At 42.3% G+C, this 25,565-nt stretch overlaps 1 protein-coding gene and 1 pseudogene across 1 annotated transcript in view; one reads left to right on the plus strand and one right to left on the minus strand.

The window, feature by feature from the left end:
• The window catches only part of CHMP4B (charged multivesicular body protein 4B), a 57,526-nt gene extending 40,983 nt beyond the window's left edge, over positions 1-16,543 (plus strand). The window contains exons 2-5 of the mRNA XM_006881453.1: positions 9,394-9,571; positions 13,024-13,138; positions 14,438-14,564; positions 15,685-16,543. Of these exons, the coding sequence (XP_006881515.1) occupies positions 9,394-9,571; positions 13,024-13,138; positions 14,438-14,564; positions 15,685-15,749 (485 nt within the window). The 3' untranslated portion in view covers positions 15,750-16,543. The remainder of the gene's footprint in view (positions 1-9,393; positions 9,572-13,023; positions 13,139-14,437; positions 14,565-15,684) is intronic.
• Positions 16,544-16,811: 268 nt separating this feature from the next.
• Positions 16,812-17,347, minus strand: LOC102875323 (annotated as a pseudogene).
• Positions 17,348-25,565: the final 8,218 nt, after the last annotated feature.

Here is a 25,565-nt window from a genome sequence, read left to right on the forward strand (position 1 = left end):
ACTGGTAACATAGGAGAACAAATTGAGTAGCTTAGGGGTTCCTTCCTATGTCAGCATGAGCTTTTAAATGGAGCATGCAAAGGGCAGAGTTTGGAAATTTTAACTGGTTAAAAGAGCATTAGGCAATGTTGGGGGTTTTTTTAGAATTTATTATTAATTTCAATGAAAATTTAAAGAGACTTTGGCTTTCTATTCATTCATTGTTGCACTTTTCTCCCCTCCCAGCCCTCCCGCCCCCAGTATACTACCCTCTTGGAAAAGTAAAAGAAAAATTCTTTGTTTTACAATCCCTCCCCCAGGTCCACTCCACTATGCAGCCTTCGCTCTGGACTCGTGTCATGACAAAAATACCTAATCACATATCTCTTTTAAACAGTTTTCTCCCTCATCTGTTTTAATGCAGTATACATTATTGAACCCATCTTTCTCAGTCTGCCCCCAGCCCCGAGGTCAGTCCTATTTTATAACAGTGGCACCATGCAGTATTTGTCCTTTTATGACTGAGAAACTTCACTCAGCATAATATCTTCCAGGGTCACCCATTTTTAATAATATTGCACGAGTTCCTTATTTTTCAATGCAGTATAGTGTTCCATTGTGTGAATATACCACAGCTTCTCTGTCCATTCGTTTGTCAGTGGGCACTTAGGTTGTTTCCAACTCCTTGCTATTGTGAACAAAGCCATGATACATGGGTGTGCATATATCTGCTTGGATGTCGGTTATGGTCTCTTTTGGGTATATTCCCAGTAGTGGAATTGCTGGGTGAAATGGTATCTCTATTTGCAACTTTTTGAGAAAGCGCCATGCCACCTTCCACAGTGGTTGCACCATTTTACACTCCCACCAACAGTGAATAAGAGTTCCAGTTTCTCCACAACCTCATCAACATTTGTTGCTTGCTCTTCTGTTAAATTTTGCTATTCTGACTGGGGTGAGATAATATCTCATAGTTGTTTTAATCAGACTATTTTTTTTTTTCAGACTATGTTTTTAAGGCAGAAAGAACTATGGGCTTAATTATAGCCACTTAATAACAGATAACAGAGTTGAGGTGGTAGAAAGAGACCTGAGTTCTAGTCTTGATACTTCTCTGACTCTGTGGGATCCTGGCAAGGTGGATCATCTTCCTGCCTGTTATTTTTCTCAATTATATGTTAACAACTGTAAATTCCATAATTAATGAGGGGTGGATGTTATCGCTTCTGAGAGTCCTTCATGCTCTCTCTGCTCTTTGAGGCCAAGATTTTACTGGGTCATTGTTTGGAGGGATCTTACTCCATGTACTGTACAATTCCTAATACTCAAAGGAAGATGGATTTCTTTGACATTGGTGGTAAACTTGGTTATATTTTATTTTGTGTATTTTTCTAGCTCATACAGAGCAGACAACATATGACACCCTCCACTCCTACTGGTCGAGCAGAGTGACTAGTGATTGGCTTGAGGGTTAGATGTGGTTCTAGTGACTAAAAGGACCCTGACTGTCATCCCTGCCCTCATGCAGAATGAGTGAGGAGCACTTGTGTAGTTGTTGGAAACAGATTAGGGCTCCCTCTCCCTCCCTTTCTACAACAGCTGGCCTGCAGTAGCCCTGCCAGGATCAGGCTGCTGAGGGTTCTTTGAATTCCCACTTAGACTTGAGCCCTGGTGTTGCTTTTCTGTGTAAGTGTCCTCTGGAGTGTGTTTGTGTTGCTGGATAGTTCATGCTTAGAGTCAGAAAACAGCACTAGATGAATTCAGATGTAGCATCTTGGGTCTTAATAAGGACTGTAGATAACAACATTTATTTACCTGTTGCTGTTGAATGTAGCTGTTGACTTGTAATAACTCTGTAGAGTTGATAAGACTACTCTATAGGACAGAGTAGAATTGTCCCAATGAGTTTCTAAGGGTGTTGTCTATAAAAGATAACAGATTGTCAGATAATTCTCCAGCAGGATGGCTGCTGAGTTCAGACTGCTGACCTTTCAGGTTGCATTCGAGTGCTTAACTGCTACACCATCAGAACTCCCAACAGTCATTTAATGAGAGCCTATTACTTCATCCTCCCCTTCCCTTTAATCCTTTAGTAATAGTAATGGATGTATACACATTTATGACTTTTTTATACCTATTGAGCTGCCCAAGTTGTTTGCCCTTTCTTTGAATACTCTGAGAGCAAAGTTAAGTTTGCCTTTGCCTGAAAGAAATATATCTGGTTGCATTCAACTGATGTAATTTCTGAAAATATTTTCTTCATGAGCATGAACAGAGATGCTTTGTAGGAGGAGTTTCCGCATCTGGGCGAACTATTGCTCTCTGCTTCTTAGGGTAATCTCATCTGTGTCTCTTCTCTGAATAGCTGTTTAGAGGGTCTAATGAAGCAACTATCTGGAGACTAGTGTTTATTTCAACATGGTTGGAGTTGTTTTTGCTTCAGCTTTCAGAGCCAATAAAGCTGGTTATTAGATTCTGTAATTGCTGCTGTAATTACTCTCTTGGAACCAGCACAGGCATAATTAAATATGGAGATTCCAAGGACTGATTTTTTTCCCCCTCCTTCTAAAAGCAACCTTTTCAATGTATGTTGGCCTGGGTTGTATTTGAAATTTTAAAACTTTTGTTTTAGTGAATTTTGCTGGGGGTTCTTTGGAAGAAAGAGGATTTGTTTGGACTCCTCTTTTTTCTTTTTTTTAAATAAAACCCCTTTTATTTAGATGAGCTCCTTGTTAATTAATCCAATTTTTTCTTTTATTCTAGTCACCAGGAATAAAAACCAGTATGTTTAAAAAAAAAACAAAAAACAAAAAAAAACCCCAGTATGTATTTATACAATTGCTAGAGTTGGCTTTTTGGACTTTGGGGATGAATGGATATAGAAATAATATATGCAGATTTCATTGGCCATAAATAATGGAGAAAAAAATTTATTTCAGTGCAGGAAGAGTGACATTCTCTATTTTCAGCTTGTTGAGAAATATACACAGGAGTGAGACTGAAGTATTAAAAACCCTATCAGGCCCCATCCTCCCATGAGACTGGAGTTCACTGCATGGAGGGAAGACTGAATTCTGCAGGAACAAGGTGTACTTCTGGAGGGCTAGGCTGGTTTGCTCAGGACCTTTTCATTGTATCAGAGGTGTGGCACCTGTGGTGGTAATGAAGGGTAAAGAGGCACTGAATTTCTGTTTATGGACCAGGAGGAATGCAGGAAGGGGATTCTGCCTAATACTTATTTTAGTCAGTGTTTCACAACAAGTTACCATTTCCTTTCTGAGTCAGAGGTGCATAGGAAATAAACTATAAATGTACCCACATAGGAAAACTGGGTAGAAAAATTAGAAATGTCAGCTGTGGTGCTGGAGAAAAGTTTTGAATGTATGATGGACTGCTAAGAAAACAAACAGGTTTATCCTGGAGAGGGTTAAACCAGGCTGCTTCTTGGAGGCAAGGATTCTGAGGCTTCATCTTACATAGTTGGGGTATGTTGCAAGGAGAGACTAGTCCTTGGAGAGGGACATCATGCTTGCGAGGGTGGAGGGACAGTGCAAGAGAGGAGGACCCTCTATGAAGCAGATTGATTCAGTGACTGGGGTAATCAGGGTGGGTGTGTCAGAGACAGTGAGATTGGCACAGGACAGAGCAGGGTTTAGGGCTGTTGTACATAGGGTTGCTATGAGTTGCAGGCGACTTGACAGCACATAAGAACAACAACAAAGCTAATGAAATTAGGGATTCAGTATCATACTTTGTTAAGCACTTAATTTTGTTCTGGTGGAGAAAAGACATCTAGATTAAAATTCTGTTGCTTTTGTTGTATACTGTTGACTTCAAACTGACTCTCTAGGGGGTTTTCAGAGGCAGTTGACTACATGGGAGGAGATTGCCCATCTTTCTGCCAGCGAGCACTGGTGGATTTAAACTGTGTGTCTTTGGGTTAACAGTGCAACTCTACCAGTGAACCACCAGAGCTTCCTCAAAATTCTATAGAGATAAAATTGGTGAATGGGACCTCCAAAAGATTAAATCCTGTACTCATCCAAAACAAGAGAGTGAAAAGTAAAGCTGTTGATTGGGAAAAAACATTCAGCAATACCATTTTAGAAAAGGGTCTCATATCAGAAGTTAACAGAATCCTACAGGGCCTCCATAAGAAAAAAACTGATAACACAGTTACAAAATGGTCAAAAGACATGAAAATTATTTTCACAGAGGACAGTACTCAGATCGCCAATAAACACATGAAGAAATGCTTAAAATCACTGGAAATAAGAGAGATGATGCAAATCAAAACCACAATGAGACACCATCTCACCCCAGTAGCAGTGGCAAAGTTTAACAGGATAGCAAGTAATAAATGTTGGAGAGGATGTGGTGAGATAGAAACTCTTATAAACTGTTGGTGGAATTGTAAAATCGTAAAACCACTCTGGAAGGCAGTTTGGCATTTCCTCAGAAAGCTGAACATAGAAATTCCATATGACTCAGCTATGCCACTGCTTGGAATATACCCCCCACCCCCCAAAAAAGAGAACTGAGACAGAAATGGAGACTTAATGCACCAGTGTTCATACCATCATTCACCATTTCAAAAACACAGAAACAGCCCAAATATCCAACCACAGTCAAATGGATTGAGAAATTACGGTACAGTCACATCATGGAATATTACACAGCATACAGCAGCAATGATTTTGTAAATTACTACCTAACTTGGAGGGACTGGAGAGCATTATAAATGAACTCAGTCACATAAGGACAAATACCATATAAGACCATTTATTATAGAACGTATCTGAGGATCCATGGGTCAGGGGAGGGGCGCAGGGGGTGAGGATGGGCTGGGATAGGGAGAGTATGGTGGTGGTTAATCATAGGGTTATACAATTTGATGGATGGGGGTAGGTGTGGGTAAAGGAAATGAGAAAGATCTGGTGTGAAAAATAATGTATACGAACTGGTAAGTAAACCAGTATAAACTAAAAATTTTATTTTAAAAAATTCTTTAGAAATTCTTTTATTAAGACATAAACAGGACAAAGACAAAAAAGGACAAATCATTCCAGAATGAGCGAAACCATCAGCATGATGCTAAAGGTTCTTCTCTGAATTAGGGCTATAACTTTCATTTATACAGTTTGAAGACATCATCAGATTTAATTGGTGGCAGGTACAGTTCATCACCATTATAGGTGGTGCTCCAGAAACAGGCAAAAGGCTATGATTAGTATGCATGCACAATTATGGATAGCTTACTTACAGATTTGGTTCTCGGGCTTCTGCCCATTGTGGTTAGAGCTGTGACTCATGATCATACCAACTATTCTTGGCAGAGTGGTAAGAACATATTCAGGCACATTTCCTTGTTCTCTGTGCAAAGTGCGCCTCTCAAGTCTTGCCCACCCAGCAGTTGTAATATGCTTTCATTTGAACTCTTTCTAAGGGCAAAACCATGTGACTGATTTACTAGTCAAGAACTCAAATAACATCTAAATTTTGGCTCTCATACATTTTGTACAATTATTATTGTGCTGGATACAGATCTATAAAGATTAATAAATATTATATCCCTTGTGGGAGAGGATTATTTTTTAATCTTTGATATATTTGGGCATATGCTTTCAGATAATACTTTTTTTTTGGGACACAGTTCAGTCGGTGATGGGTTCCAAAGACCTAGTTGTTATATAAAAATTTGTGTTATGTGGAAATGAAGAAGGCTGACCATATCATATCACAAAATGGAGAATAATGACATTTTTACATAACTTGTGGATTATATCAGTATGTTGTCCAGTCAGAAGCAACTCATAGCTAACACTCCAGTGGGTTTTCAGAAGCAGTAAACTGCACAGGAGGAGATTGCCATATTTTTCCTTTGGAGCAGCACTAGCTTCCGACCAAGTGCCTTTTGGTTGGTGGCGGGACTTCTTACCACTAGGCCATCAGAGTTCTATATGAGTTTTGTATCAATATAGTACTAACCAAACAATGGAGAATCATGGACAAGTCTAGTTGACATATAACCTTAACCATCATGGCCAGCATTACTCTTGTGTGGCATTTTTGATGCTCATTATTTCCAGATGAACACTGTAAGATAGTGGAGTTTTTTATTATAAAGCAAAATGTTGGATAATGAGGTAGTTAAGTAGTACATGAGTAAGTGAAGAATAAATACAACAGATTACTTCAGTAAGCCACTTTCTGAACCCTGTCTCCCTGTTAATAAAATGATCTTGCTGAGATCTCTACCTCTAGGATTGGGTGATGTTGGATTAAATGAAGTAATTGGGACCATCAGCTGCCATACTTGCTTACCATGGAGGAGGCTTTTACAATGTCTTGATTAAATCTTTTTGGTAGGCAGTTTGTTACATGCTGGGTTTGTGCTATGAGTGGTGTTGCTTTATACTTTGAGTAGCTGAAGAGTACCTGGACAAGGGTCCACACCATACCACACCACCTCTTTGTGGAAAACCAATGCCTAGACCATTTGTTTGTCTGGCCTGAGAAGGCTTGAGAATGTATCACTTGATTAGGCTACATCTGAGTGGGTAGAAGAGTAACATAGCACCAAGAGAAAAAATTCACAGAAGGCAGCCAGAGGGAAACAACTGGCCTACCTTGCCATCATTCTTGATTCAGACCTAATGTGAGGACTGCTAAGATTAGGCTTATAGTGAGAATTTTGGCCTAGGATACTCACAGGCCATTGAAAGCCACATTAAACCACACCAAAACTTTGTGCTCTGGGCAGAGGAAATTACTGAGTGTCTTTAAACATTTAGTAAATGAACAAGAGAGTTAAATTTACACTCCCTCTTCTATGACCCCTCAGTCCCCTGGACACTCCCAGCTGAACTGAATAACCACTCTGTTGTTGTTAAGTGCTGTCAAGTCAAGTAAAACTCATAGCCACCCTGTGAACAGACCTGAATCTCATCCTATCTTGTGCCATCCTCACCATGTCTGAAAAACTTGAGCCCATTGCTGCAGTAACTGTCAGTCCATCTTGATGGGGGTCTTCCTCTCTTTCGCTGACCCTCTACTCTTTCAAGCATGATATCTTTTTCCAAGGAGTAGTCCCACCTAGCCACATGTCCAAAGTATAAAACTGCCACCCTTGCCTCCAGGGGGCATTGCCTGTTCTTTATTTTGAAAGTCCATAGGATAATAGTCAATACTCTAACACCACAGTTCAAAGACATCATTTCTTCTTCTGCCGTCTTTATTCATCTTCCAGCTCTCAGATGCATGGCAAGTAATTGAAAAGATCATGGCCTGAATCAGATGCACCTTAGTCTTCAAACTGACATCACTGCTCTTCTGTATTTTGGAGAAGTCCCTGAAAGCAGATTTGCCCAAAGCATTGTATCTCCTTATCCACTCCAGGATCCTCTTTTCATAATGTAGGAGGCAGAATAAACATTGCAGGGCATGAGTTTGCAGTTCCACACCTGATTTATATCCACTCTCTGCTGTGTCTCACTGGGGTGACTTGGACTCTGTTAACAAAGCCTCTCAGTGTCCTCATCTGTTAAAAAGGAGGAGTCTATTCTTAAAGAGTTGCCATTATAAGAGACTGTGCTAGCAGATAGATAGAGTGTTAATAAGGTTCTTGGGGCTTCTGAATATGATAGCTTAGATTTCTTGAAGTCATTGATAATTAGGCCATTGACATCAGAAAAAAAAAGAATGATTATATTAAGTGGCTTTTTATCTTTCAGTGAGATACATTTCATTGTTCTTCAGATTTTTCATTAAGTTCTCCTAGTCTGCTTTGACTTTTCACTGGAAGAATTTTTCTTGGTCACTGTATCTGTTGCTTTTTGAGGTGCTGCTAAATGTTTAAACAGTGGTTAAGGCCGTTTTCCCTTGATGAAGGGTTCTCAGGATGGAATCTTGGGCTGAAAGGGAGTGTGAGTGCAATGAACATGGGAATTGTTCATGTGACTTCCAGAGAAACCACAGCCCTATGAAGAAGGTGATTAAATTTTACTTTAGCCAATGAAAAATGAAGCTCTGGAATGGAGAGCGTGTAGATGTATGAATTCACTTGCACATGTACTTTTCCACATTATCTGTGAGATTACTGCTATCTAGGTCCAAGTTAGGATACTGGGCAGCTTTCCTGATCAGACTTAGCCCAGTTTAGCTGTTTTTTCTTGTAAGAATCTATTCTGAGCTTGAATACATTTTCAGAAGGGAAGTTACTGGGTCAGAGGACATGAATATCATTGTAGCTGTTGCCATGTGTTACCATAACACTTTCCATGAAAGGATTATAACAGTTTACAGAGTTGTCAGCTGTATGTGATATAATACAGCTTTTAGCTTTTATTATTGTTGTTGTTGTTGTAAGGGTGGAGGGACGGTGCAGGAGGGGAAGGCCCTCTGTGAGGTGGATTGATTCAGTGACTGGGATAATCGGGATGGGAGTGTCGGAGACAGTGCGATTGGCACAAGACAGAGCAGAGTTTAGGGCTGTACATAGGGTCGCTATGAGTCGCAAACGACTCAACGGCACATAACAACAACAACAAACATTATTATTATTACTATTTCTTGTGTGTGTATCATCAAATCTAATCTTACTGGTACAGGAGGATATTGCCCTTCCTCCAGCAGAGCATCTGGTGGATTCAAACTGTGCTCCTATAGGATTGCAGTACAGCTTCTTGCCACGAGGCCACCAGAGCTCCCTAATACATTATAGCTCTTTAACATTAGATGATCTAGTATTTGATTTAATAATTTATTTTTTAAATTCAGTTAGCATAAAAATGGTACTTTAAAGGTACTATATAATTATATACTATATAAGAGAGGTCTGGTTGCTTAGTGAGTAAGAAGTTACGCTGCCAACCCAAAGAAATTCTGTTTGAATCTGCCAGTTTCTCCATAGGAGAATGTCGGACAGTCTCCTTCATATAGTTTACAGCCTCTGAAAACCCACTTGGAGGGTCAGCTGTGAATTGATTTGTTCTGACTTGACAGCAATGAAAAGTTTTTTTATAATTAGAGCTGTCTGTTGTGAGGTATCCACTATTTAATGTTGTGCTAAGTGTTTACATACAATCTCCCTGTTAATCTTCACAGTGAATCTGCTAGAGAAGCTAAGTAGTTCACTTAAGTCTGTGTGCTACACTTTGAATCTCAAAGCAGTTTAACATATGCTCTGAGTCCCTCTTTATGCTTTGGGGGTAAGCAGGGTTTGAGTTCTTGCTTGTATGCTTGTTTACTAGCTGCATTTGAGGGTATGTGAATTTTCTTAGAGAAATTAATGAAGAGAATACTAACTTTATAGTAGAAGTATATTCAGTACAATTGGGAAGAAGACTCAGGTAAAGACTAGGACATTGTCAGTGCAGACTGGACTTTCTGAACCCTGTTTTTTCCTCTATACAGCGGCCCTCCAGGCACTCAAGCGCAAGAAGAGATATGAGAAGCAGTTGGCACAGATTGATGGCACACTATCAACCATCGAGTTCCAGCGGGAGGCCTTGGAGAATGCCAACACTAATACCGAGGTGCTCAAGAATATGGGCTATGCCGCCAAGGCCATGAAGGCTGCTCACGACAACATGTATGTGACCTCCGTTAGATGGGGCAGGGGTTTCTTTGTGTGTGTATGCGCCTGCACAGTAGGGCAATTCTGGTGCTGGAATGCCTTGTGTCCAAGCCATGCTTTATTTAGGTGGACTTCTTGACTTAGCCATTCATGCAGCTGTTTATTTTAATATACGTTCTTTTTTAAAATTCTCTCCAAAATTCATTAAGTACTTTGTTGCCTTTGGAAGCAGTTCTAATGGAATGAAACTTGATTCAGAGGTATTGTGATGAGCAGAGTGTTAAGCTGGAAAGGTCACAAGACAGTCCTCTCACCCAGGCTTTTCTTGATTATCAATGTGAGGAAGCCAAGTCCGAGAGAGAGCAGGTTTTGCCCTCGTTTGTATGTGCACTTGAGCAAAGCTGGGACAGGATTCAGTGTCCAAATTTTTCCTAAAGCAGTCAGGGTTCTGAAACATATGGTTCATCAAAAGCTCTCATCTTTTCTTGGAATGTTCTTCTTCCCTTGCTCTCTGGGTTTGGCGGTCATATTGCCAATGTTCATGGGCTCAGCCGTCTTCCTCAATCGTTTGCTGCTTTTCTTTGGCAGTAGCCTAAGAAAGTGAATTGTTGTTGTGTGGTGTTGAGTCAGAATCAACTCCCTTGAGGAGGTTTTCAGAGGTAGTAAATCACACAAGAGGAGATTGCCCAGGCTTCTCATGCAGAGCAGCTGATGGATTCAAACCACTATGAGATTCGGTTCAAACCATGCCTTTAGGGTTGAAGTACAGTTTCTAATCACTGTGCCACCAGAGCTCCCTAAGAAATTGGAAATTGGATAGACAAACTTAGTATAATTGTTAATAAAAGAAGAGCACCTTGACTACTCTGTGAATACTGTATTTGTTTCAATGCTTGGAATTGGTAGCTTGCATTTCGGGCTGTTTGTTTTCTTTCAATATTCAGCCATGGTTTAGTATCAAACAAAAAAAAATCCATTGCTGTGGAGTCACTTCCGACCCATAGTAACCCTGTAGGATGGAGAAAAATTCCAGAGTAGAATATAAAATGGAATTCCAGAAAACCAAATTCACTGCTATGGAGATAACTCTTTCTCATAGTGACCCTGTAGGATATATATGATGGACCTGCCCCAGAAGGTTTCAAAGGCTATACATCTTAATAGGAACAAACTACTTCATCTTTCTTTCATGGACTGGCTGGTGGACCTTTGGTTAACAGCCCAACCAAAGAGGGGGTTGGCACAATAGAGCTTATGGCCTATTTTTGTAGGTAAAGTTTTATACAAAGTCATATTGTTGTTGTTAAGTGTCGTCAAGTTGCAGGTGACTCATAGTGACCCTATGAACGAAAGTCCTGGACACCTCCTGTATAACTTTCCTCCTTTCTCCCAGTTTATAGGGTTTCCAGAGGCAAGCTATTGTGGAAGTGGATGCCACTCCTACTTCCAAGCTTGTTTTAATCAGGGAGCTTCACCAAACACTGTCTACCACGGGTAATGAGTTCTCACATTTGACTCATCAGTGTCACAGTGTTCAGCTTCACAGCAACCACGAGTTAACGCTGTACAGCAGAGGTTACACGTTACATACCAGGGTTACACGACCTGGAAGAATGTTTCACCAAAAACAATTAAAGGCAGGCCTGATGGCCGCGGAGTAGAGTCACCCACCTTTGGCTTGGGAGCATGGCTTAAGCCAACTGTTCTCTTTCTCTCTCTCTCTCTCTGTGCTGTTAGTGGTGTTGTTAAGTGCCGTTGAGTCACAGGCGACTCAGCAACCCTATGAACAAAAGTTCCGGACACCCATTTATTTATTTATTTCATATTGCCTGTGCCTACTTTGAAGTTAATATTTACTCTTTAATCCTTTTATAAAAAAGAGTTTGCCGATCTCTATTCTAGAATTATGAGATTGAAAAAGTAGCCTTCAAATAAGTGAGATGCTGTCTAAGGGTAGAAGTTTATTGAACTGATTTTTTAAAGCAAGCTTCATGGCTGCCTCATTTTTATATAGTGCTTAGCACTGAGCATACTCCACTAGATGGTATGTGCTTTAAAGTGTGTGTGTGTGGGTGTGTGTGTGGGTGTGTGTGTGTGGGTGGTGGTGGTGGTTGTTAGGTGCCCTCTAGTCAAATACAACTCATAGCAACCAACCCTAGGAACACAAAAGATTTGAACCCTGTTCTATCCTGCACCATTCTCACACTTGCTGACACTTAAGCGCCCATTCTGGCAGTCACCATGTTAATTTACTTGGTTGAGGGTCTTCCTCTCCTTCACTAACCCTCTACCTTTCCAAGTATCATATACCCCTCCAAGGAATAGCCCCTCCTGGTAACATGCCTAAAGTATGTGATTTGAAGCCTTATCATTCTTGCCTCTAAAGACCACTCCAGTTGCACTCTCTCCAAGATTTATCTGTTTGTTCTCTTGGCCATCCATGGGATGTTTAGTTCTCTTTTCTAACACCACAGCTCAAAGGCGTCAATTCTTTTTTTGGCATCCTTATTTATGGTCCAGTTCTCAGATGTATAGCAAGTGATTGGAAAGATTATGGCTTGAATCAGATGCACTTACTGTGTGTTTATATGTGTGTGTGTGTGTGTCCCCAAGGGAACTCTGATGGCCTAGTGTTAGGAAGCTGCACTGCATTCCCAAAGGCATGCAGTTCAAATCCACTGCTCTGCTGGAAAAGGATGAACAGTCTCCTCTTGTGCAATTAACTGCCTCTGAATACCTATTGGAGAGTCAGCTATAGATCAATTCTGACTCAGTGGTACACAACAACAAAGTCCTTAGTAGTAAGGAGTTGGGTTGCCAATGCAAAGGTATGTAACTTGAATCTGCCAGCTGCTTTGCAGATTCTGATAGGCAGTCTCCTCTCATGTAATTTACTACCTTTGAAAACCCACTTGAGGGTTAACTATGAGTTAGGTCTGTATGATGTACACAAATAACATGTGTGTGTCATATTGAGTAAATGTGTATTTATTTGACTGATGGTGTGTATAAAAGAACTCTCCATATTTTCTTTTCCTTTGGGGCCTAGCAGAAGAACTGTAAGTGGATTTGAGTATGTGGAAAGGGCCTTTAGGCCCAGAAAGAGCTGTTGATCTAGAAGTTCAAGCTTGTAGTGTCAGCTGACATGTTTATTAGCTTGCATGAGAGACCTTCACATTTTTATTAACTTCTGTCTGAGACCAATCTAACTTTGCTAAGCTTTATTTCCTGAGGGTGTTGGACTAGGAAATGTCTAAGGACCCTTCCATCACCTTGATTTTGTGATTCTCTATTTTAAAGGGAAGGCAAAAGGTAATAATGACAAAAAAAGTAATTCCTCACAGGGAATAATAGCAGATTGGAGCCTGCGTAGTAGATTGCATGAAGTGAGGTTTCTGTTCCTGCCTTGTAGACTCTTTTTCTGTAAACTGATAGATCAATATAACATCCATCAATTTCATTTAAAGGGACATCGATAAGGTCGATGAGTTAATGCAGGACATTGCTGACCAGCAAGAACTCGCAGAGGAGATCTCAACAGCTATTTCAAAACCTGTTGGTTTTGGAGAAGAGTTTGATGAGGTGAGTGACTTCATATAGATCATATAAGTAAGCTTTACCAGAAATGTGAGCCTGAAGAAGGAGCTTTGATGTGCTGATTTAGGGTTTCAGGCATTGAGGGCATGGCCATAATCTTTCTGAATTTTGGACTTTGAGGTGAATTTATGTCAATGATTAATTTCACCTCTAGTTACCTAGGGGAGTTACTCTTTCCAAAAGCTCAGAGCTGGGAGCTTCAGAGATGACCATGTGCTGGAGAAACTTAGAGGATTACTTTCAGAGAATCTTGATGTAGTAAAGGTAAAGCCAAAGAAGAAACATTTGGATCTAACCCCTGGCATCTATTTAGATCTAAGCTAGTTGAAAATTTTTGCTGTAGCTTTTTGAGACATTGAGTCTGTTTAGATTTTTCAACTGTAGTAACAGTCCTGTTGAAAGGACTGTTCCTTATGCCTCAAATTTTAATCCACTGCTCTTACGTCTTGAACAGAATTCTTATGCTTATCCCAGCATGTCACTGAGAGAACAGCTAGTGGAGCTACAGCTGATAGAGATTTACTCTTGGCTCCCAACACCAGAGTTTTGATGTTTTTTGGCCTGCAGTTTGATTGACTAATTACACTAATTTCAAACCAGCAAACATTTCTGAGCACTAGCTCTGCATGTCCAGCTCTGAAATAACGAAAAGAAATTAAAACATCACCCCTTCTCTAGATGGTTTACAGCCTGCTGTAAAACACCAGACCCTTTTCTCAGACCTCATCAGATTGAAACCAACCTGGTTCACACACAGATTCTGCCATTGCTTGATGAGTAGTACCCTAAGCAAGTTGCCTACTCCTTCGTTCATCTCATTTTCTCATTTATAAAACAGGAACAGGATCAGATAATTTCAGAGGTTCTGAACATAAATAGAAGTTCAGAGGTCTCCATAAATGCTCAGTAGTATGTTATGTTCACCAGTAGGAACATGTTTATTGGGGAGAGGATGGGGAAAGAGTGGATAGATAATGAACACTGCAGTAGAACAGATGAGGGGAAGAAATATCCAAAAGGAATATATGATTAGGCAATACATGTATGACAACAGTCTGGAACAAGGGTGTATTGTGGGGTGGGGTGGCACAGGGGAGAAATGCATAATAATGGATAATTTAAAAAGAAACACGTTTAGGGTGCTTGGGCTATCACGTATATAGAGCCTGGAGTTCTTCTCCCCCTCTGATTGTTTCGCTGAGGCATCATTCAGGAATGAGGTGTCACTGCACAGGCTGAGTTTCCCAGAGAGGTTTATCTCACTCTTGTACTTTCTTTTACCAGGATGAGCTCATGGCAGAATTAGAAGAACTAGAACAAGAGGAACTAGACAAGAATTTGCTGGAAATCAGTGGACCCGAAACAGTCCCTCTACCAAATGTTCCCTCTATAGCCCTACCATCAAAACCAAGTGAGCACTTCCTATCTATTTTTGACATCCCATGGTGGGTAATGTGGTCAGGTGGCTTCCATTTGGGTCCTGAGTTTGCTGGGGTTTGAGAATTAGGTAGACTCTGTTGTGATGATCATAGAGACAATGAATGGTTCCTGTCATAGCTTCTCTAGAATAGTGTTGTTGTTTTTTAACCTCAGCACTATTAACACTTGAGGTCAGATAATAATGTATTTGGGGCCAGGGACTTTAGTGTGCATTGTGGGATATTTAGTAGCATCCTGGCTTCTGTCCACTAGATGTAAGTAGCAAGTACTCCACTTTCCAGATATGACAGTTGAAAATGCATTGCCAGATATCTCAGGATTGGAAGTGGGGGGAGGTGTAGAGGAGAGAATGTGTGTAGACTTACCCTTACGATGGCTCTTATCCCTGTATCTGGTATCCTGTGCTGTGCATGCCTATAAAAACTACTGAGAGAAAATACTTGATACTATAAAGTGTTGACACCCTTTAGAGACTAGCTAATAGACATTGTTGTAGATAAAAGACGTTTCATTTCTTCCTATTCTTCCTGCCCTTCCCTTCAATTATTTCACCCCTGGGCAGAAGTATTACATAACTTCTATAAAAAGCGGAGCTCTTTGATTTGGTGTGAGGAGCAAGCCCTGTGTTTGACCAGGTGGTAGACCTCATTCTCCTATGTACAATGAAGAAATAACCCCTCTAGTGTGTGGGCAAAGCCACCTCGTGCTACAGAGGTGGTTCAGTTAATCTGGAGTAGAGTCTGAGCGGGTTGCTTAGTATAGAAACACTTTTGTTAGAGTTCTTCCCACCCTGGACAACTTCAGAGGCTGTGGTAACTGAGGGCCACACGTAAATCTGATTGGCTCTCTCTTGATACAAGGTCTTTCTTTTTAGGTCTGGTCCTAATGGGGCCAAAAGGAAATGCTGGGCTTAAAGTATACTGATTGCCTGGCACAGAGAAACAGTCCCTGATAACCTGGAAGTGCTGACTGGCTGCAAGGGCAGGGCTGTTTTGTAGACACCATGTAGCACAATCATGGGCGCCCAGCCAGAATCTGTCAGGAGTCACGGCAGCAGGCCCTCCTGAATAACCTTTTCTTTCTTTACACAGCCAAGAAGAAGGAAGAGGAAGACGACGACATGAAGGAATTGGAGACCTGGGCTGGAACCATATAACTGGTCCAGCCCCAGGCTAGGCCCAGACAGACTCTGTTGGCCTGCAGCAGTGGGCAGGCGCATGTGCGTGCAGGGCAGGCAGGACATGGTGCAGGCAGATTGCCATCTCGCTGAATCCCACTCCAAAGCACTAGCGCCGCATCACTGCTCACTCTGCATAGCATGGTCTGCACCTAGCGGGGCGGGCGGCGGGATGGGAGGTGCCTGCTGTTTATAATGTTGAATTTCTGTAAAATAAACTGTATTTGCAAATCCAACATTGAGCTTCTGGACTACGCTAACTCCACTGCTGAATCCTCAATGGAAAGGGTTGACCGTTTGCAGTCAAAATGATCTGAAAATGTAGCCTCTGTCCTTTTAAGTCAGTTGACTTGTCGCACATCTCTTTGTAAGACTTGTATGGTACTGGCAGAAAAGTCGTTTTTAAGAAGCCATAGGCTTTTCCTTGTCTTTAGCTGTAATAATGCATCTGATTTTTATTTCCTCAAGAACTGTATTTCTGTCCATCATCTGTGTGCTGGCCCCTGTGTTTACCACTCTGGCCTACTCCTCGATCCTACTCCTCTGTTCTTTGGAGTTTGTGACACTGATATGAAATGGATGATATTCTCTTGAGAGTAAATGAGATTGTTAGAATTAAATTCCAGCTATACATTTTTCTAACATAGCTCTAAGGTCCTTGTTGCTGTTTGTGATAACTGATAGATAACTCATTGGAAACATGTGCATACATTTATATTCAGATGAAATTATGGTTTGCACTGTCTATTAAATATCTCAATTAATTTTCATACTTTGCCTTTGTATTTATCATTTGCCTTTGAGAGGTGACCCTTTCCAGGCCACCTTGGGGTCCACTGGAGTCTTTGGGGTACATGGAAGACTTGAGTATGATATATGTCAACTATTTGAGCTAAAAAAGCAGAGACTGTCATTCTAGAAGTGTGTTCCAGTGCTGGAGGCCACAAGTCTATAGCCCTTGGATCCACAGAGCACAGTTCAGGAGGGAATTGCTGCTGCTTTTTTTTTTCTTATTAACAGTATTTATTTATCTTTCCTCAGTCAAACCCTGAGCCAGTCACTTTCCCCAGGCTGCCTGGGGAGTTACAGGGAAAGGAACACATAGAGTAAATGAGACATGGGGGAGAAAACCAACAAACTATGGGAGGTGGAGATGGCTCCCACCTGGCGAAGAGGATCAGAAAGGCTACTATCAGACAAAAGAGCCCCATGGCCTCTGAGAGGGTAAAGCCCAGAATGGTGTAGGAGAAGAGCTGCTGCTTCAGAGAAAGATTCCTGGCATAACCAATTATGAGGCTCCCCAATAGTCCCAATCCCAACTCCAGAGCCAGCCACTCAAACCTTGGCAGTTCCAGCCTCAATAAACTTGGCTGCTGTGTGAATATCCCTTCTTGAGATAGTGCTGGTTTGGAAGCTGTGACTAGGGATAAATGAAATCAAGGACTGTCAAGTGTCTCTGGTTGTCTGAGGACCACTGCAGACAGTGGACGGTTGAGCAGCTGAGAGGCACTCTTGACCAGGGAAGGGGTGGAGACAAACTTGATGCAGGCATACATTTTTAGGGGATGAGGGGCTTTGGCAGGAAAGCTGTTCCTAGTGCAGAGAATACAAAGGGAATTGTTTCTTATGTAGCTTCAAGGTCTTCCTTAGTTCTTCTCTCTCAGTGTCTGTGGGTCATGTTAGCCAGAGCCTTCACCTGTTAGAAGCCATGGTGCCCCACTGGATGATAATAGAAGGAAATAGCCTTTTCCACAGGAAGGAAGTACAGAGAATTTAAGACAAGTATTAGTCTCAGGCATGCCACTCTTGCCATGTAACTTTGGTCCAGCCCCTTTCACTCCACTCTTTTTTAGTCTTATCTAAAGAATGCTATGGACTCTGCTTCAAAAGAGTGAATTGAGATGCATGCCTAGTCCAAAACTTAAGATTAAAACCAACCTACACTCAGACACTGACATCACTGGATGCCCTGAGCAAGTTGCCTACCCTTCCTGTGTCTCATTTTCCATTTGGTCAAACAAGGTGGCAGGAACAGATCATTTTAGAAAACGTGTCTATAAGAAGCTGCTCATAATCTGATCATGAGCTCCCAGAAACACTTAGAATTGGGACTCAATGACAGTGGCTTAAGAAATCATAACTTATGTGGAGGTTGATCAAGCTCTTCTCAGTAGTGCTCTTTCTTTCCACTTCAAGAAGAAATCTAGTGGCAGAACTTCCTGCCAGCCTTCTGCTACTCAACCTGCAGTTGATGTGGCCCTCCTCACCTACCACGCGCATCCCTTGGTGTGAGGGGTCAATTTTGAGTCTTCAGCTCTTCTCATCTGCCACCCCAGGTACTTTTCACACCAAAGCTAGGTGAGAGAAATTTCTAAACCCAACCATCCAGCTCTGACAGGTCTAGAAACCAGGTCTTGGACTTCCTTGAGAAATCATTACTACCCGAGTTTGCCTTATGCCAAGACCTATGGGATAAAGCACTCAGTTAATACCCAGCCTTTTTCCTGCTTTCAGAAGGTGCTCAGTTGAGCAAGAGAGAAGCCTAGATTTCTTCGCTACAAACAATAGAAGACTGAACTGGTAAAGGCATAAAGACATTTTTAGTCACTAAAAATACATTGAAATATTTACTGAGCACTGCTCAGGTGCTGTTCAAGGCACTGTTAATAGGTGAGGAGGTAGATTGTCCTCAAGTGTTTATCATTTACTCATCTGGGGATGCAAAATCTTGAAGGAAGTGGCTACTCGGTCTGAGGCCATTATGCCTCCAATAACTGGGATCTTTGCCTATAGCTATTTGCTGTCCCCAGCACATTGGCTTCTCCTTCTTACGGTTTAATGGCTCTTGGTCTTCTGATGGCCCATCATCATACTCAGCTCAGGATTAGGAAATAAACCAGCATTTCTGCTCCACCCATTCTTCTTTTTTTTTTAATTAATAAAAATATTTTCTTGAATTTCAGGAACTTGGTACTTTTTCTGTTAAAATTTCAAATCTTTGCACACAAATCATCACTGTACTTCCTAGAATAGTGTAAGTTAGGAGTTCCAGATTGTTACTACATCCCGTGTCACACAGCACAGAAACCCCAAGTCCTGGTGTTGCCCAACACCCCCCACCCCGGACCATAACTACTGATTACTGTTAGACCAGCAGAGGACAGTGACGGAAGTGGTGGGCATTCAAGGAGGAGCTCCACTGTCCTCGTGCATGCTCTCCTGAAGCCAGATGCTCCACCCATTCTAACAAGACAAACCTTTCCCAGAGAACTTCAAATAAACTATCCCTGTGTTTCATGGGCCTAACGTGAGGTATGGCCACTTGCTGCAAGGGAATCTGGAAAAGTGGGTTACTCTAGACCAATTGAGTCAAATCAAGGTTCTCTCCAAAGGCTAGGGGCAGGACCTCCCTTCCCTGAACATGTTACTATCCACTGGATACCTGGACAAAAGAAAATTTATGTTAGCAAGGAAGAGAGGTTGTTGCATAGGTGGTACCAAGAGTGTCCACAATGGGTGCCAACGGGCTTCCACAAGGCAGACACCAAAAATATCCAGGCAGATGGGTGGTTGGTTAGTGCTCCTTAACTTTCTTCAGAAAAAGAGATTCCACTTGTTGCATTAAACACTCTGCCTCCACCCAAGTCTTTTCTGTGGTTGGAAAACTAAAGGTGCACTGGAAATAATGAGGGTGCTTAGTAAGAAAATGCAATCGCTGGGCCCACCTTTGGAAAACTCAACAGCATCAAGTCCTCAGAGTGGCCCCTCCCTGAAGTGGTCATTTTCACATCCTCTATACCTTCCCCAAAACCTCCATTAGACAGAACTTCATCACTCTTACAACATTGATTGCAGCTTCCAAACCCTCACGCTAATTCCAGTCCCTTGGGCATATTCTCTTCACACAGCTGGACTCTTCCTTCAGGGAGATCATGCTTCCTTTGTTCCCCACCTTCACCTCCTGTTAATTGGTGAGGATGCTAATATAAGCTTCCTGTCCCATAGAAGCCACTTTTGTTTTTTTCTGTTTTAGTGCTGTCTGCTTTATTGCATTAGGAATCTTGTAGCTTTGTGCACTTTTCCATTTTGTTGTTAGAAGCCACTTCTATATTTTACAAATGTATTTTAAGTACCTTTGGGCCCGTTCTGAGGACGTTCATGGCTTGAGGGGAAAATTAGGCATCATTATCATCATTGCTACCAACTAAAAAACCAACTGCCACTGTCAAGTTGATTCTGACTCATGACGACCCCTGTGACAGAATTGTGGTACATAGAGTTTTTAAGGCTGTGATCATGTGTAAGATAACTAGACCTTTCTTCTGAGGTGCTCTGGGTGGACGTGCATAACTCTTGCAACATCAGGAATTCCTAATTGCCACCAGAGGTCAGATGTTCGCAGCCCTTAAACCCAGACTACAGATGCATAGAAAGGCTTAGTGGGGAAAATGCTATCTTAACCATGATTGAAGAGTAATAAGGGCTCACTCAGCAAGGGAAAAAATTTGAAAGACAAAGGATAGGAAGGAAGGTTGTGAAAAAGCATCTGCAAAGGCCTTAAGGACACTCTGCTCCTGCTGGTGGGGCTGATCTGGACAGTCGCCGCTGTTCCTCTTTTTTTTTTTACATCAGATGCCACTTGAAACTTGGTTGAGAAAGCACCTGTCTTAGGCTTGCAAACTCAGGTCAGGGATTTGGAAAGGATCCTATACTGACAACTCTTTGCTCCATCACCTGGAAACACTTGAGATTAATGACTTAATGGCAAGAGATTGGAATAACCTGGAGACCTCTTAACTTGCAAATAGTCTGCATCTATCCGGGAGTCTAGAAGAGCAGACAGGTACCAGAGTCTGAATGACTCTCCTAAGGCCAGGAAAAATCAGTGAGGTCTTACACAAGACATGACTCTTTAGCATGATGTGGTTACTGAAGGAGATATGGCTAGATGAGTATAAAACTGACCAGAAACTGCTTAAGTCACATAGGTGAAATTTAATGATGGCCTAGGCCAAGTAGAGGAGGGGATAGATTTTAGAGAGCCTTTGGGATACAGGAAGAACATAACTGAAATTTCTTATAAGTATTTCTTATCTCAACCTTTAAAAACTTATAAGACTTGTATGGGGGAGCCTTGGTATCACAAATTGTGAAGAAATTGATAACTAGCCCAAAGGTCAGTGGTTAAAATCCACCAACTGCTCCACAGGAGAAAGATGTGGCTATTTGCTTCAGCGAAGACTTATATAGCCTCAGAAACTCTGTGAGACAGGTTTGCTATATCCCGTAGGCTCACAAGGAGGTGGAGCTGACCGCAGTAGATTTCTGGTTTGGGGATGTATTACATACACAATATATCAACACAGAGTGCAGACATAATCTTTAAGTAAGTGTATACTAACAAAGATTCCATCAGTAGGAGTTCAGAGACCACAAGTTAATAATTTAAGGTGCCTAGAACATTACCTACCCTATAGTAAGCATTCAGTGTTAGCTATTGGACTTCTGTTTTATAAGACAGTATCTCCTATTCTCCCTGCTCTTTTAGAACTAACCACATGTCCTTTAAGAGGTGTAGTTTAGCAATCCCAGAGGTACGCAGTTAAAATCCACCAGATGCTCTGCTGGAGAAGGAGGGGGCAATCTCCTGTACCAGTCATATCTGATTTGACGGTACACGTAAAAATAATAAAATTAAATTTAAAAAAAAAAGGTGTAGTTAACCAGGAGAATAGAGTGAAGCAATTTTGCATGACTCCCAAGGCCATGTTGTATAAGAAGTAATTTTGCTCTGTTGGCTGAGACAAGTGCCTTTAGGAAGCAGCTGTCTTGAATTGACATGTGAGAAGTCTGGCTGCACTGAAGCCCCCATATTGTAAGGAAGCCCTGTTGATTGTGCCATGGGAGATTGGGAGATTTCAGGAATCAGGAAGCCTGATTCCCTTTCTCATTAAATCTGAGATCCCATTTAGCCTCTGAGGTAGATCTATTCCAACGCAAGAAAGGTACATAGTTTGAATCCACCAGCTACTCCGTGGGAGAAATATGGACAGTCACCTCCTTTGTATTTTAATGCTTGCTGGAGGGTCGGTCAGGTATTAGTTGAGGCTGTTCTGACAACAACAAAATTCCAGTGCAGGGGCGCTCTGGTAGTATAATAGTCTGCTCATTGGGCAACTAACCCAAAAGTCCATTAGCAGTTGGAATCCACCAGTCATTCTGCAGGAGAAAGATGTTTAACACTATAGGGTTGTTATGGGTCAGAATCTACTTGACAGCAGTACTATTCTATGTATATACTCTTACCCCCATTCTATAGATAAGTAGACTGAGGCGTAAAAAGACTACTTTAAAAAAAAATTATTTCTATTATTGTGTGTGTGTGTGTGTGTGTGTGTGTGTGTGTGTACCGTCAAATCGGATCTGACTGGTACAAGAGGAGATAGTCCCCTCCTTCTCCAGCAGAGCATCTGGTGGATTCGAACCGCATACCTCTTGGATTGCAGTTCAGCTTCTTGAAAGACTACTTTCTTAAGGTCTCAAAATTCCTTCTAGAAAACTGAAGAGTAAACTCAACCCAGATTTTAGGGTTTCCGGGCATTTTTAAGAGGCAAATTGTACATTGAGACTCTTTCCCAAACCTACCAGACCAGGGAATTGAGTTCCTGGAACTCATTCACGGAAGATCTTTTAGGAAATGCTGCTTTGACTCCTCTTCAACTCTGGGTGTAAAGGGAGACAGCTTCTCATTCACGGAGGATGCAGGGTCCAGGCAATTCAAAGAGGTGTGTAGCTCTTCCGGCGGAACGCGTGCAGGTGCGGAACCCCTGCCGCCCTCGCGTTTGCAGAGCCGCCGCCGCTGCCACGCGCTCGGGAGCCTGCAGGTGGCGCTATCTCCCCGGGAGTGGACGGAGCCGAGGGGACCCGACGGGCTCCCCGGGTGGTCTGCGCCCTTGGAGAGCGAAAGGCGGACTAAGGACTACGAGGGGTCGGCCGAGGAGGAAGTTTGCGCCACCTTCTGCCCGCCCGCCCGCGCCAGGGTCCTCTGGTGAGGCTGAGGGGACCCCCTGTCTGGAGGAGGAGGAGGTGGGCGTGCGCCTGGGCCCATGCTGGGGTCTGCTGAGGAGAGGGCAGCTCCAACCTAGCCGGGAGATGGTCCATTATAGCAATAACCATAATAAAGAGAAATTACGGAGCACCTCCTTTGCCGACTCCTTCCGGGTGTGGCTGCCCAGCGCCGTTCTCCTCTGGGAGGTCTCTGCGCCCTGGCCTCGGGAGTTTGTAGTGACCCCTTTCTCCTGAGGTGGCTGGAAGGCAGGGCCCAGGCCGTGGAACTTTCTGACCAGGAGCAGAGCCTCCCAGGAGAACAGACCCCAAACAGCTGCCCCTTTGCTCTTCCCCACCTCGACCTCCTCAGGAGTTTTCCTACCCAACTGCACAGCTGCCCTTTCGCTCTTTGCTCTTTGGCCAGGGGGGCCATATGTAGATAGCCAGGCATTGTCCCCTGCAGAGGGGCACAGCAGGCCCGAGGAGGGGTACCTGGACACTCTGATTTCGAAGTGGGCTTTCGCCACACACTGATGAGGCAAAAAAGACCCAGCTTTGTAAATTTGATGTCCACCCTCCCACCAATTGGACAGAATTTCTGAAAGCGTTAACTTAACAGTGCACTTTCAGAACTGGTCCAGGCTGGCTCCAAGGTAGTCACATTGGAGAAGGGCGTGTTTTACAGCTTTAAGTGTTTAAGGAAAATTCTTCTTCAGGACTCCCTCACATGATTTTGGGGCTCAGTTGCAAAATGAAATTACAGAGCCCCGTCTGTATTCAAAGTTTAAGCATTTCAACACTGTGGCAGTAAGATAGTGAATGAGAGTCTCTGTAGGTCACACACACAGGAAGCGGATCTTGGTGCAGGCCAGTGGTTTTGCTCACCTGCCACGGCCTCCTCATTGACCTCCTCCATGGTCCTCTGACTCCCTACAACCACTTTCTACTCAGAGGTACTGTCTCCTCTCCCCCTGTCTCCTAATTTAAAAAATTGTGGTCAAAATACAGATACCCAAACAACTACCAATGTAACTTCCACTTTTATGATTCATTGACATTATGGTTCATATTCTATCATCATTATTACTGTCTCTTGGCTTACTTTGTTGTAGGGAGTTGTGCTGCTAAACAAAGGCTACTCCTTTTCAGCAGTTCAAATCCACCACCAGCTCTGAGGAAGAAAGATGAGCAATCTTCTTCCTGCAATTTATAGCCTCAGAAACCCATTGGTTGGTGAGCTATGAGCTGATAGCAACCCAGTGGCAATGAGAATAATAGAGTAAGGAACGTAGGGAGTTAGGCTGCTAAATCAAAGGCCAAGTCTCTCTGGAGGTTCAAATCCATTAGCAGATCTGAGGGAGAATGATGGAAAATCTCGTCTCATATGATGTACAGCCTCAAAAACCTGCTGGAAGGTCAGCTATGAGTTGCTTCAGGCAATGAGAGTAAGTGAGTAACAGAAACTCAAATGCTCCCCCTCCCAAATAAAAATTCCTTCTTCAAACCTCTAATACCATGAGTATTCTTTTGTTTATGTCATATAAATGATATCATACTGTATTTTCCCTTTTGTAACTGTCTTATTTCTCAGCATCTTTCAAGGTTTGTCCATGTTGTGGCATGTATCAAAACTTCAATTCTTTTTATGCTGTGTATTATTCCATGGCGTAACCATACCACGTTTTTCTTATCCATTCATTTTTTTTAATAGATTGAAAATTTTTGCCTTTTAGATATTGTATAAAGTGCTGCATAAATATTGGTATAAGGTTTCTGTTTGCATTCCTGACTAAACTTCTGGGTATAATAAATACATAGAGTTGGGATTTCTGGGTCATATATGTTTAACTTTTTGGAGAGCCATCAAGGATGGCTTTTAGAGTCTGTCATCAGAACTATCTAGGTTACTGCCCTGCCTGCCTCTTATCCTTAAGACCAAGAACAAGGCCCTTTTACCTGGTCTGCTTCCCCAATCCTCCTCCTTGATTAGACTTGACTCCCTAGTTGTACCTTCTCACAGCTCCACAGAAGTCTCCATGTAGTTCTCATCTCTATAGAAATGTGTATAGTGTCTGCCTCTCACCACAGACAAAAGTTCCATGTGAGCAGTACTATTGTACTTTCTGCACTCAGCACTACCTTGTATCTACAGTACGTGCTCAACCAAATACTAATTGATTAAAAGTAATTAATTGATGCAAAGGATGGTTGCACCAGGTTTTCAAATCTGAATTTCTTTGCAACTGAATCATTTAGACAAAAGAGATCTTAGGGGGAAACCATTATATAAAAGTTCAACTGCCTTGGCTATATAGCAGGGATGAATGGCTGATGTTCTGACCCCAAACACACACTGCTAGTGTCCCTACAGAGCAGTGAGTTCAGTGAACCTGGCTTTATGATAATGATATTGGCTAAGTTTCTTTGCTCTTTGTACATGTAACCTTCACCAACCTTCTTGGCTGATGATACTGAACTGTTCACGTTAGCTAGCTATCTTCACTTTACCTGGTCTCCCACTTCACTGTTGTCCTGTTTGTCAGTCTGTTAATGTTCCTGTGAGGAGGCATGGAGGAGGTCACGGAGACCACCTGCTTAAATGCCTACAGCATTATATATCATTAAGTTGTTGTGTGGGTACAGATAGGCAAAGAAGCCTGCCCAGCTAGCTTTCTCTGTCTCTCCTCTCTCAGCCTTCTCTGCCCATGTGACCACCTCTGGGCTCTCAGAACAGTGACTTGGCTGAGC

This window comes from Elephantulus edwardii, unplaced genomic scaffold (assembly GCF_000299155.1).
Source record: "Elephantulus edwardii isolate Elephantulus edwardi_28Jun2011 unplaced genomic scaffold, EleEdw1.0 scaffold00015, whole genome shotgun sequence".
NCBI lineage: Eukaryota > Metazoa > Chordata > Mammalia > Macroscelidea > Macroscelididae > Elephantulus > Elephantulus edwardii.